Here is a 14,336-nt window from a genome sequence, read left to right as displayed (position 1 = left end):
ATTTCTATAGAGATACATCAGTTCAGAAATAACAAAAAAATCCCAAACAAAAAACACAACAGTGTTCAGAATTTGAAAACAGATGCAGAACAAACAGAAGATACCATTGCAAGAGCCCAATAAACCATGAAACGTATAAAAACAGATGCCATTCTGAATCTCCTCAATCTAAAGGAATGACAGTAGAAATAAGAGATGCACAAGGAGGTAACACGAAAAGGAATATGGAATGGTTTCCATACAAAGAACAGCTAAGTACGTAAGGAGTCTTTGTTGTGAAAGAGATTAACTGAACAGGGAGAGAGCAGACACATACCAAAATTAAAACGATTGAGACAAGAAGGATATAGATAGTTACATTCTCTCCTTCACACAAAGTAGAAGACCTAACACTACACTAATGAATGAAAAAACTAAAACAAAAACCCCAGACTTTTTTCCATCCATTACATACATGCGCTATGGTATTAATTATCAACAAGTATTTGTGCATGCTGAAATTCTGTGTGGGTTCAAATCAATTAAACTCACAAAAGAAATATTCATCAACAGTTGTTAAACACAAAAATATGTCAAGTTGTGTTGCCAAAACCAGCAGGAAGCTGACCGAGTGTACAGAAAAATAACTGTATCCTTGGCATGACCTTATAGTTTTCCCTAAGCTGTTCCACTTTTGACCACTGCTGGAGACAGCTTTTACATTAAGGGATTATTTTAAAAGAGTATCTGGGTGTATTTCTTTTAAAGAAACTAGAAGCATATAATAGCAGACAGCTTCCTGAAACATCCAGAGTGACTATATTACACTGCATTTTATCTTACTTGGTTAAATGCCACATCTGTCTCATGGCTGTGTCCAAAGTAGACAAGATCTGAAACTCTTCAGGCAACATTTGCACTCCTTCCTAAATTAAATATTTTTTCTAGGAATGAGGTGGGACAGTAAATAATTTCACTATATGTCCCTGTGCTAGGGAACTGTTCTTCAAAACATCAGATCATAAATGTGGTTTAAGCAACATTGTGTGCACACAGACATGTTTCTACATAACCTGAAGACTAGTAAAAAGATAATTTCATGCATTAGACATCCAATTCCATAAATTAGACTGTTGGATCCTTCAGCAAGAAAAAAAAAGAAGATATTTTAATGTTCTTCCTTCAGATCTTCTCCACCAGCTTTCCAGTTAACAGATGGAAATTATATAATTAAATGTACTCGTATCATCATCCAAAAAACACTTGCAGTTCCCCATGTCTTTAGCAGCTGGTAACATGAAGAGATTAAAAAGAGATGAGATCCCTCAAAGTAATTTTTGCAGCTTGCTTTCCTCAAAGATGACAGAAACTTCTCCTCTCTGATGGGAAATTCAGTCTACCCCTGAATTACCCTGAATCTTGTCCTTCTAAGATTCTCCTAACAGTCATGTCATGACTGCAGTAAGAGTGGCCATTAGAATGTCTTCCCCTTTCCTAGGGAGGAAAGTCCAAAAGAAGAATTGTCACCATGACATTCAGACTGATATAAAGAAAATCAGGGGAGGGCAATTGTTCTCCATGCAAATTTCAATTTTCTCAGATATTCTGATATCTACTAATGCATTGCTGAACTTAAAGATGACAATCATTATGCGTTATACCTTAAAAAAAACCCTTCTTTTCAGTCTAAATCTGAACTGGTTCTCAAAAATCCACAGAAAACTTGAATGAGAAGCCAAGAAAGGGTAGAGAGAAAAGGGGGAAGTCTACTCATGTAGGAAGTAAATAACTTGTAAGTCACACAGGGAAGAGGTTCACATAGACACTGCTAAATCCAATGATGCACGAGGAATTATTGGTTTTTTTCCTTATAGATCACCAAGGATCAAAAGGCATTGCCACATGAGTGATCTGAGATCAGAGTATACTTCATCTGCAATTCCCTGGATAGATGAACCCTGACCAAAATATTGACTGAAGTAATTCTACACAAACACATTTTCAGGATTTAGAGTGCCTTTTTCCTATGTAATGTAAACTCCTTGTAACTGACAAACTAATCCAAAAGTAGTACTTTAAATCCTGAAGAACAGTATCCACATCCAAGTATTATAATGGCAAATCTGCAGAGGTATAATTACAACAAAGCAGTCTGGACCACATGTTTTACCACAGAGGCAAGCCATGATTTGATCCTCTGCTGCAATGACAAAACAGGATGTCAGTAGATGGCAGTATTATTGCTAAAGAAGAATAGTTCGTCAATACTGGAAGACGTAAGCGCTTTGCTGGGCACCTGGAGAAAAAGGTCTACTCCTTAGTAATTAATCAGTCTTGGCTTTATTATCGGGGTAAAGTCTAAAGAGACTAAATGCAGTCTGATTTATTACAGATATTTTTTATGTTTAGTGATTTTTCAGAAAGAAAACAACATAAATATAACGTCTGCTATGACTAACAGTGTGAAAAACAGGACTGCCTACCCTGTAAGTCAGAAGCAAGAGAGCCATACCAGTGGATATTATCTAAAGTGAATCTAGTCAGCTCAGACCCAAGCACAGCAAGCGGCTCCAGTTTTCTTTTTCAAAATTTTATCCAGTGTTTGCTCACTTGTCCAGGATTTCTCAACTTTGTAAGTGCATACACTCAAAACACAAAGTCACTTCTCTGCCAAACTAAGAACACTTAAAAGTTGCCCAGCATTTGTGATTATGAGCTGCTCCACACATGCTCTTCACCCTGTCTCAGGCTTAGACCACATATAACTTGTCTGAAGTTCAGACTGAAGGAACAACTCTGTGCAACTTGGAGCAGGAGGCCAGGAGGCTTTTTCCCCAGGTTCTGCCCTCAAAGGGCAAAATTCCTCAACAATTCACCTCAAAAATCTCCGTTTGAGGGAGGTATGCAGACAACTGATCACTCGTGTTGCCAGAAACTCTTCCTCCCTACCATTCCTGCCCGACTCTAGACTTCTTACAACATGAGATTTTTCAAAGATGAAAAGTAAAAGCCTAGTCACCAATCAATACCTCTTGCTACAACGCACTCAGAGAAAGCATCCAAGAATAAGAGCCAGCGGCTTCTTAATACACTTTAATCAAACTCTATCCGGTTTGTACCACCAAACATAAGTGCTCTAACTGCAGCTCCTCCCATTCTAGACAGGTTCAGAAATAAATATTACTAAGCTCAGAACAGAGTTCAGCTGCAGTGATTATGCAGGAGAAAAGAACCAACCCTCAGAAGCCAACAGAAGGGAGAAAGGTGGGAAGAAGTAACTCGAAAACCTCAGCGAGCGTTACTTCTGTACTTTCAACAATGGACTGGAGCCATACTTTAGAACTTCTTTTGCTTTACTCACTTGCCAAGTAAATTGAAGCTAACAGAGTTTATTAATGATGATGTATTTAAAGATGTATCCACTCTAATTACTGTACATCAGTGATTGGTCCTCTGCAATGTTCATTTTAGTCATGACAAGGATGGCCTACAGTGCACTGGTTCATTATTAAAAGGAAGACCATAGGTTTGTTTATATTACTAGTCCTACACAGAACTGTAGATTATACATGATACACCAAGTGTTCAAGTTTGCTCTCTTCTAAACCGGCAGTAAATTAACACTAAAGACAAGCTATTTTAAAACTGTGTTATTATCCTGAATCTGAAAATTTAATAAGCCAGAACACTAAAAACATTCAGAAGACTAATTCAGCTTTCTCTTCAACTTTACAAATGGTTCCAGCCAGTTATCTTTAAAAATATTTCCATAACTTTTTTGATACATCAGTCACAGAATAGTCCATTTGTAACACATCATCTGATGATTTCTTAAACAAGCAACCTGATTGCACAATGTCTAATGGATAGTGTGGTATTGCACAAAGATAACATTATTTTGCAATATTTTAAAATACTTGTTCTGCAGACTACTGAAATGCACAGAACACTGTGCTGGCATAATACCTGCTACAGCTCCCATTCAAGAGAATTCGGTAAAGGTACGTGTAACCAAACCTGATTAAGATGAAGACAAAGACTGGGAAAGAAAAGAGAAAAGAGAGTCTGAAATCATTATTTCAACCAGTTAAAACAAAGAAGATTGCAAAAGTGGCGTTAATGCTTGAAGGTGTGCTAGCAGACAGATTAACCAAGAATGAAATGGTTCCATACTGACTAGAAGGAAAAAAACCCCAAACACACTGCAGTACAATTCCATTTTAGTTTGAGTCTTCAGAAAATAGGGGTTAGCAAAAATTTTTTAAGTGAACGCAAGTCTTGGAAAACAGACTTTCAGAATAAATAACTAGATAGCTCTGCTCTGAAACAAAGTTGTATTTCAAGATTATTTTAAAGATGTATAAAAGTGTCAGGAAAATAAATGAAAAAGGTATTATTGTTGACTGAAATAATTCAATGGGATTGCTTTCAACTGAAGTTTCCTATTTTTGGAGAGAGATTGAAAATTTTTTGGCTTTAGGCACCAATTTTATTTGGGAATATGAGGAAGTGTATTTACTACTGGACTGAAAACAAATCCTATAGTACTACTGTTTTTGCAGAACTCAAAAGATCATACACAGCTTACAAGGATTTTAAACCAGTTTAAGTGCAAAATCCAGCATGATTTTCAGAAATTCAAGAAAGCCGCTCTCTCTTGTTTGTGGAGGCTCTTGCAGTACAGTAAGCAGAGCTATAGCTGTAACTACAATTATAATCGCAACAGATTTAAGTATTCCAAACTAAAGCCCTCTAAATATCTACAAAAGCCCTTAAGTCAATTCATTACTGATACAGTAAGTGACAACACTTGTGTTTGGCAGACAGTGCAACTGGGAGGCCTGACAAGTCTAATTAACAGCACATCAGGGGCACTTAGTTTATCCTTTATATACAGTGCCAATAGTGAGTGTATAATGAGAGAAGGAGCTTAAACATTAGTGGGCATTCACTAATTGGTCACCAAGTCCTGATTAAGCCAGGCTTCATATATAATTATTGAAGTTCAAGTGTCTCACACAAGTGTATCCAAAAACACTTAATGAAGATACTAAGTCACTTCTAAACTACATAAAAATAAGGCACAAAAGAGAAGCAGACCACAGAAATGCCTAACTCTGATATTCTTGAACTACTTGCCATTTGTATACCCCTAGTTCAAAATATTTCAGCTGTTTAAATAACCATCTTTTTAAAAGTTACAAAAGTTTGAAAAATAATGTGGTGTCTCAATTACATCAAATAATGCAAATATTTGGAATATATGTATGCATTCCAGTAACATTATATATATATTTGTATATACAGTAAATGTTGCCAGCCAATAACAACTACAAGAGAAGGTTTCACAAAATCCAGAAGTTAAAGATGACAAGAGCAGCTTTAGGTATTTGTTCATTTACATTCATTAAATCAGTAAAAATATCCTTAACTTCAAAATTCTAGAGATACCTGATTTGCATTATAAACTGTAACCCACAAAAGTATATGCCACCATATCCCCCAAAATGGTGAACGAGGGGACTTAACTGTGTAACTGGCTGCACACAGAAACACATATATCCCAACACGCATATCCCCTCAAAATCCTACAAGGAAATGGTAGTTATGAACATACGCTGAAAATAGATTGTTCAGAGTATTTCAGAAGGAAAAAGGCAATCCAGAGTCTCACCTCACCAAAATCCAACTTGTGAAAGGTCCATAATACTCTGTGACAGCACCTTGAACATTTCTACTGGGTCAAGTAGAGCACAGGAAAACAGGCTACCTGTAAAGGCCAGATGGTATTCTGCCTTCTCAAGACAGAAAGGGGTAAGAATTCTGCTAACAATTCATTTTGAAGTGGTAGATGTTGGTCAGTAGCATCTTGGTTCTGTGTGGGAAGCTCACTAGGAGCCAAAGTACTGGAGCCTACAAACATCCTTTTGCAAGATTCTGCCTCGCCAGATTATCAACCTTTGCCAGTTCTGCTGCATACCCTCCTGCCTCACATCATCCTGCTAACATTTTGAGATTTCTGTATGAAATGAGGGACCCACAATCTACGTTGTGGCTGCCAGAGACACACAGGCACTCCAAAACACACAGAGCAATACCACAATAAATGTCATTAGCTGCATCCATCCAAAGAGATCACTGCAGTAATATAACCCCTGTTATCAAGACAAGGGTATTACTTGCAAAGAAGGAATTTCAAACTCAGGTCTACCAACAAAATGCAAAATACCACAGGACTGAACAACCAATGGCAACATCCCTTACGCTTTATCTTAGCTGCCTGGCTCAGTTCCACGCATTCAGCAAACAGCTGTGTAAGACACTCTGCAGCACCGTTTGCATCAGCTGAAGCGGGTATCTGCAGCACACTAGAAGCACTGCCCAGTAACACCCTACCAGTGACCCTGCGTAGGGAGTATTTCTGTTGCTCCCAGGACTTTATCTTGACTGGCAAGAGGCAAGGAATCTGATGAACTGGTGCCTGGGGTTGCTTTGCCACTGTCTTTTTAATGCTCTTACCCCAGGAAAGGAAGATGAAAAGGTTGGGTCGTTATCATGAAGAAAGCAGACCTCAGTGGTAGCTGCTACAAGTATACCAATCTAGCTTCCCGCTTCATTTACTGAAGGACATTAATTAAAAAAAAATGGCTGTAGCTACATACTATAATGTAGAGCTGTGCAGAGGTAATGTCAACTGGGTCATATATTCAATGAAGTTTTTACAGTATGCTCTGTGAGAGTTCTTTTAGAAAATACTGGTTTATTATTTTCATTATTAAATTAAAAACATCAGACAGTTGAATACAGAACTCCTTAATTTAAAGATTATCTAGAAAGTTACTTTGGTAATAAAGCACATGAACATTAAGACCTTCAGTCTAAAATGTTTTTTACCTGCACAATGTGCCTACATTTTCAATCAAGAGTTTTACATTCAAGATTCTTAGAATATGAAACAAATAAAATAACCCAAGACTACCAGTAGCATATATCCACAATAGATAACAGCAATTAAAATGGTAGTGCTTGAATAGCGTTTTCCCAAACCATCTTGATAGTATTCTTAAGTAACCTGGAGTTGTCAATCATGTTTTACTGTCTTCTGTCTATAAAACATTATAAACAGTATTAGATTAAAATACTTGAATATAGTCATATTAAATGACTTTAAAACATAAGCATACTAATATCAATGATACCAGCTTTTGCTGAAAAATGCATGTGAAAACACCTATTTTATAATCTGTATTTTATATCTATTCCTTCTGCTAAAATATGAATGCAGACTGTGTTCCACTGGATACACTACCCAATATTTCAGAGCAGGTAAGAATTAAGTCAGCTTTAGCACACACAAGATTACCAATTTAAAAAATAAAAATAAAAAAAACAGCACAAAAAGCCAACAAACCAATCACAGATATGATACACTAACTTGGTGTATGATTTTACTGAAACTATAAGTAAGACTGAGAAGAAACTCAAAGATGAACATAACATTTCAGAATTTAAACCTCGAAAATATGAAAAGATATGAAAATATTTGTCTGGGAAGTAAGCCTCTTAAACTAAAATAGAAAAGCTTGTTTTTACAAGGGTAGGAAGAATTATTGAAAAATACACAGTATTTCTTGTTACTCAGTATTTCTATCACATTTAATTTGACAAGCCAGGAATAAGCACACATTATTTAAAATTAAACCAGATCGATTTTTATTAGTTTCCTTCCCAGTCTTTCTTCATTTATAATGGTGTCAGTTGGCAGCAGTGTACATATATATATATATTACTACAGTATCACTATACACCATTGTCAAGAAACACATATGATCACGTTACTTAATTTTTTAAAATATGGTTAAAATACAAATACGCAAACTTGCAGAATTAAAACAATTTATATGGTGTATTTTTTCCCAAATTCACTAAAATCAAGTTTTAAACTGAGACATTCTCACTGCATTGCAGTGAAGTGTACATGTACAATCACTTACCATTTCTCAGCTGAGGAATTCAAATCTTATTAAAAATTTAAATAGATCACTTAAACTTGTTTTACCATGCTTTTGCTGAATTATGTCATCACTTAAACACCTTAATACCATTTGCCAAAAGACGTTATCTGTGTAACGCCGTGTGCCAGGACCAAACCTCCGGCCTTAGACAGGCACTAGTTCCACCAGTTCCCAGGGCTCCTGGCGCAGCGCTGCCGTTCCCCTCTCAGGCTCACTAAATCCCGGGTTTTCAGATGAAGGGACTGACCAGCATGGCAGAAAGCAGATGCAGCTTGCAACAATGCTGAATGTCAATTTTGGTATCACTGATCCAGATATTCCTCGGGTAAGTCCTACGACTGCTCCCAGGAAACTGAAAGCAATGATAATTTCCAGGATCTCAAAGACTTAAAGTGTCTGTAGTCTTCAGGTTTTGGTGGCACTGATTAATGCCAGATTTTGATGCTTGCAAAGAAGCGAACACAGCTCTTGAGCAAAACTGGATATGGCTGTACTGACTGAACTCTGTTACAGTGGTAAAAGTTCATGGATTAGATCTAAGGGGGAAGAGCTGACATATGAATGCTTAGGGTACTGTATTTATTAAGATACAGCCCATGCACTTGTAAGGCAGAAATTTCTGTATTGTATCAGCATCACATGAGGTTGTCATAATCAACTGTCTTATGAGACAGTAACAAACAGAAATCTGTTTGGAAACTGAAACTGAAGAACTATTCCATTGCAGTTCAACTGCAATCCCATGCTTCCATCCGCACAGAGGGTAACATCTAAATACTATGTAGATACCATTCCTAGCTTTCAGTCTTCTCCACTAGTAACAAAAGAAGAAACAAGCTCTACTTCAAAATATTTCACGGATAGAACTTTTTTCTTCTTAAGGCTAAAAAAACCTAACAGACTTTTGGAAGATGGGATGACCCGTCAGTTACTTAAGCTACAAAAAGCAACAATTTTTTTCATGTTCTTCACATTTAAGCAAATTAAAAACACCTTAACAACTTACGTTAAGTTGCTCATACAGTTCAAAACAAACTGTTTTTTCCCATCCACTTTCCTACTACGCACCAAGAAAACAATCACTAATTAGCAAAGATTCTTGCATAAGATGGTCATGAGGTTTTTTCGTCAGTAAGATGTTTAACATCTTACAGTGGTGCTTTCTGAAATCAAAAAACCCTGTACAAAACTTGGAAAGTGATTCTGAATAGGTTGTGAAGAGGAATTTTCACCACAGAGTGAAAGGCACTATTAGTGGCTTGAATCAGATATATTCTGTAACCTCCAAACATACAGATCTCCTTTAGGAAGTTGTGTAGATAAATAAGCAAGTTTGCCATTTTCTAGCAGTAGCGTGGAAACCTCTTTTGAACACACACTGCTGTAGTACAGACAATAAAACATGAAGAATTATTTAGTAAGTGACACATAATATTAAAGATACTCGGGAAAGAAAACCCACAAGTTCTGTGCTAAATTTCCTGTCAAGCAAACCAAAATGGTATACAGATCTGCCTAACTCCCTCTGCTGTTCCCTCACTCCTCCCGAAAAGACCAGAAGCAGCTCATCTTGCATACTGGTTCTAACACTGCCTCGGAAGGTCATCTATTGTTCTTAGACCCCCTTTTCACAGCTCAGGACTAACTAGGTCATGGCCACGGCCATGCTCCACTTCATCTCTGACTTCATTCTAAAACCACAGACCTCCCCGCCCTCCTCCTTTAATGCCATTCACAAAACTCACAGGCCCTGAATGAATTTACTCCTTGAAAGCCAGTCGCATGAGTTTTAACTCCTTCCCTGTTTATTTATACCCAGTCCATGACTTTTCAGTAAATTCCTGAAATGAAGTTAGTAACTCAGCATGTTGGAAATTTGAGATGACTAACTTTGCCACAGGTAAAAGTATGAAAGCAGACTTTAGAACCATTTGTATTTCTTTCCCAGAATAAAAAAACCCTATAAAATAGAAACTGCTCAGTTTTTCTCCATTCAAGGGGGGGTTATAACTATATAGATCAAGCTCTCTCTATCCCTCCCCATTCAGGGAGAACAACGCATGCATTTTCAACAGGGATTACCTGTTTCCAGACTTCAACTAATCACTGCACATACCTGCAACTTATTTCCAGTATTTTATATATTAACGTGAGTTTAGCTACTATATTTTAAAATACTATTTCTTTTTTGTTATGAAGGTATTCCCCATAGTGCCAAAACACCTAAACACTCTCAGTTTGGCCTCTTCTTCCTGCGACTGCTCCTTACCTACAGCAAGCAGCTGCTTAGAGCAAGAGTTTCACAAAGAATTTATATGGAATTAACGTGAATCAATTTGTGTAAAGACAGCTTTTTGTGCTATACTAAGAAAGCTTAAAAGATTAAATAAGAAGTGTCTGGACAAATTAGTTCCCAAAGCCTCCTGCTATTTGCTGCTACTGTCCACAGCTGACTACCATCAATTGTTGCAGTCTTTACTACTATCTTTCAGTAAGATTAGGTAACTCCAGTGATAGATTTAAAGCAGAAAAACTAGCAACCTGAAACAACACAAAACCTGTCTCAAATTAGGCCATAGTTATTCTTGCTAAATAAATGCTTTTAAAATGGTGCATATCTATAGATTCTATAGTGACAAGCACTTTATAAAAAACCCAAACAAACCAACAAGCCCCACAAACCAGCAAAAAACATCATCTTCAAATCAAGAGTCTACCCTTCAACCCTAAAATTAGCTATAAAAATGTGGGGTTTATATACAAGAATACTTCGAATACAATTTAAGTTCAACATGAATTCCTTTTCTGTTACATGTTCCAGATCAGTTATCTATCTGCGTACTGTACATATATTTACAAATGTAATTATCCTCTACAGATCACCACGGTGTAGAAGTGATTCAGTGTTGCACACATGTAAATAAGACAGGACCTACTAATCTGCCAGAATTCTGAACTGACAATACCTTCCATGCCAGGGCTGCTGCTGTTTTTGACAGACACCATCTACTAGATCAGATGCTTCAGTTCTTATATTGATACACACCAGGAACACACATGAGAGTCACAAATATAATCTGAGCACTAAGGCTGCAGTAAAGTTGATGAAACAAATAGCTTTTGCTAAAAGGGGCTGTCTCCCTTTTCCAGAAGCTGGAAAAGACACCACTTGTTATGTCACCTTAGGGAATTAATCTTCCAGAAAATTAAACTAGATCTTGGTGTCATCAGAAAAGCAGCAGAGAAAACACGAGGGAGGAAGGTGGTTACATACAGCCAGGACAGAAAGGTATGGGAAAACCTGGACCTTTCAATGCCTTTTTGCCATTAGATTGATGGGAAATCAGAGGTTACACATACACAGTCTAAGTCTACTTAGCCACAAACAGTAAATACCAAAAAAAGAGATATCCCCATGCTAAGTTAATACTGTCCGTTTTTAGAAAGGAGACAAATCCATGTTTCACTACTGCATTATATCTTAAAAACAACTGCTGTTTGGAAGTACCTGGTTAACACAAAGTCTGTTACAGAATGAAGCCAACCGTTTGTAATATCGCACTGTAACAGAGGTAAGACGTTTCTGTTGTAAGACAACGCAGCGAGATAAAGAGAAGGGAGAAGGTATGTATGATCTACAGAATGATTTCCACCTGTACCCACAGCTGCTGTCAGACACACTGTTGTGACTGTAGCTACGCTGGATGAAGAAGTTGCCACTCCACTTCATCTCCACTTGCTCATTACCTTCAAATCTTCCAGCATAACTGCATGTTTAGTCACTTCCTAACCCAGTTCTGTCAAAATGATTCCCGTTAGAAAATCTGTGTTTCAGCTTAACTCAGATTATTTTTGACAGAACTTGTTTAGCGGATGACTATAAATGCAAGTACCAGAAGATCTGAGAACACTGTAACCTTTAGAGCTAGGAGAGGAAATAGCAATGAGGAAGTGGAGACAGCTAGCCCTTCTCCACGGTTATGTTGCTGCAAGAGAAGCACGTTAATCGTACATACAGGTCTGATTTCTCAGCCTGCCTAATCAGTGAAAGCTGTATATCAAGGCTGGCATCTTTAAAGAAAATAAGTAAATCTATATACTACTTATTTTACTGCTTAAAATATCAGGTTGGGGTTAAGTGTCCAGAAATTCAAATCATTTGCTATAACTACCTGGAATTCTGTTGTAATGAGAGAAACAGGCAGATGCTACTCAAAAGATTAAAAAAAAAACTGATATTTTTTGTGGAGTTAAGGGATAAATACCAGCCTCACCTTCTTATCTTAGATTATCATAACAAGACCTGAAAAATTACTTAATTGCTTTCTATGTATTACTAACATGAACAAATAGTGTCTGTTTTCACTTGTTAGAGGGTAAAACAAGTGAAAGAACTACCACCAAAATGCAGCATCAAATTACCAACATGTAATATACAACACTGACAAGAACAGTACTTGACATATAGATCACCCTACCTTTTATTTACAGGCTTCTCATCCTTGTCATAGGGTCTTATGAACCATTTTCCAATTCTTACGAAGTTTTTATCCATCAAGCACCTAGAAAATAATTACAGCAACAATTAGTAGTTACATCTTAAGGTGTGATTAAAAGCAGTCTTTGATGACAGTAAACGTAAGGGATTAGGCAGCTGAATTTCCATCATATTGAAATAAACTTTGTAGCTTTTGGGTTCCATGTAACTTTGCCACTTTCTGTTTTCCCACACTAGTCACAGAGAATCACTGTTCAATCTCACGATGCTGTCACTGATGCTGATCTTCACATATGCATTTTCCCCTCATCTCTGACAGAGTCTTTTCCGCTCCATGCTACTCTTTTTGTTGAATGATCCATCATCCTATTTTTCAAACTCCACTTCTTGAACAAAGACAATTCACAGCACTGATTTCTTTTCTATACAGTGTTTCTCTCAGACTTCATGATAAAGAATACACATTCCTGTATTTTTGGCACGTAAATGGCATAATATACTATATGAATGACAGGAAATTCTATTAAGCAAATATTAACAATGAACCATTTTTCCTTCATATGATCCACAGCATGATTTCAGGCGCTGAAACTTCCATAATTATTGCTTCCTCCCTCAGAAAACCTTACTCCAACAAACATACTCCCACATCACAAATGTAGAGCAGTAAGTTACCTATTTTCTGCGGTCCCTTTAGAAGTGCACAATTTTCCAATAGAAACTGTATATTCTGTGGCTTTAAAAAAACCTAACAGTGAGGATGCAAAGTGATCAATAACCCATTTAGGTTGACAAGGAGTGCTTGATGCCTTTCTAAGTCCACCTGTACAGATGAATCACACTAGCAATATGCTAACACTATTTAAATATGCTTCATACAGTAAACATGCCCGAGGGATCACACACAGAAATCTGTTATGAAGGAATATTTTTCAGTAAGGTAAATACTATGTTTCAAAAACTCTGAAAAACTGGTAATTTGTAGCTAGTGGTTTATTGATGATTATGGGCAATATATGAGCTTTCCCTACACATTGCATGTCTAATCAGTATTTCTTTATTTAGATGGAAGAACTATACTTCTCCATTCTTCAAAGTTTTCCAATAGTTTATTTTTATAGCAGTTGCTAGAGATTAGACAAAACAACAAAAATATTTAAAATTACATGAAACCTTCTGGGAAAGTACATTCTGCTAGGTCTAGAAAAACTGTGATCTGTACTTCAAAAGCATACCTACGACTCATAGATAGGAAAAGGACGACAATGTAGATCCTAATATGCTCCTAATTCTGTATCAACTTAGCAGAGTTTTCCAAAGTTACAGCTAGGCTGAAGAAAATTCTAACAGCACTTTCTCAATTAAAGCAAAAAGAATCCATCTCAGTTGAATATACAAATATCTTAAACTGACTATGAAAGCTAAATCAGCAGAGATCTAAAGACACTGCTCTTGTGCTGGTGGGAAAAAAGCTTCAGCAACTGTTTCCCTAGGAAATATTTGCTATCAGAGAGAGTCTGTCAGTGTCAGCGCACTTTGTACAAACAAAAGGAAGTCTGTGAAGTTTATATCAGATCCCTAAAGGAAATAATCTCTACTAGCAAAAAATATAATAAGCTCTCCCCCATCACACACACATTTTAATGCCACATCATCACATCTCACGACGGTAGGTTTAACTGCCTCAAACTAATGTTACTTTCCTAGAAAAGTCTTCATGGGTAGATTTGGCCTTAAAAATCAGCCAACCCTCACATGCTAAACTAAATCACAAGTTATTTAAGGGATAATCCTGTGTGAAATGGGAAACATGACTGCAGAAGCACGGATCTCAATGATTTGGC

General features: G+C 36.9%; 1 protein-coding gene across 2 annotated transcripts in view; it reads right to left on the bottom strand.

Moving 5' to 3' along the window:
* Positions 1-14,336, bottom strand: part of MED13L (mediator complex subunit 13L) — a 201,580-nt gene that overhangs the window by 89,772 nt on the left and 97,472 nt on the right. For both annotated transcript variants that reach the window (XM_074887679.1, XM_074887680.1), the window contains one exon: positions 12,473-12,556. In XM_074887679.1, the coding sequence (XP_074743780.1) occupies positions 12,473-12,556 (84 nt within the window). The remainder of the gene's footprint in view (positions 1-12,472; positions 12,557-14,336) is intronic.

This window comes from Strix uralensis, chromosome 17, assembly GCF_047716275.1.
Source record: "Strix uralensis isolate ZFMK-TIS-50842 chromosome 17, bStrUra1, whole genome shotgun sequence".
Classification (NCBI taxonomy): Eukaryota; Metazoa; Chordata; class Aves; order Strigiformes; family Strigidae; genus Strix; species Strix uralensis.
The sequence above is the reverse complement of the archived record's forward strand: the minus strand, read 5'-3'. Positions and strand labels throughout refer to the sequence as shown.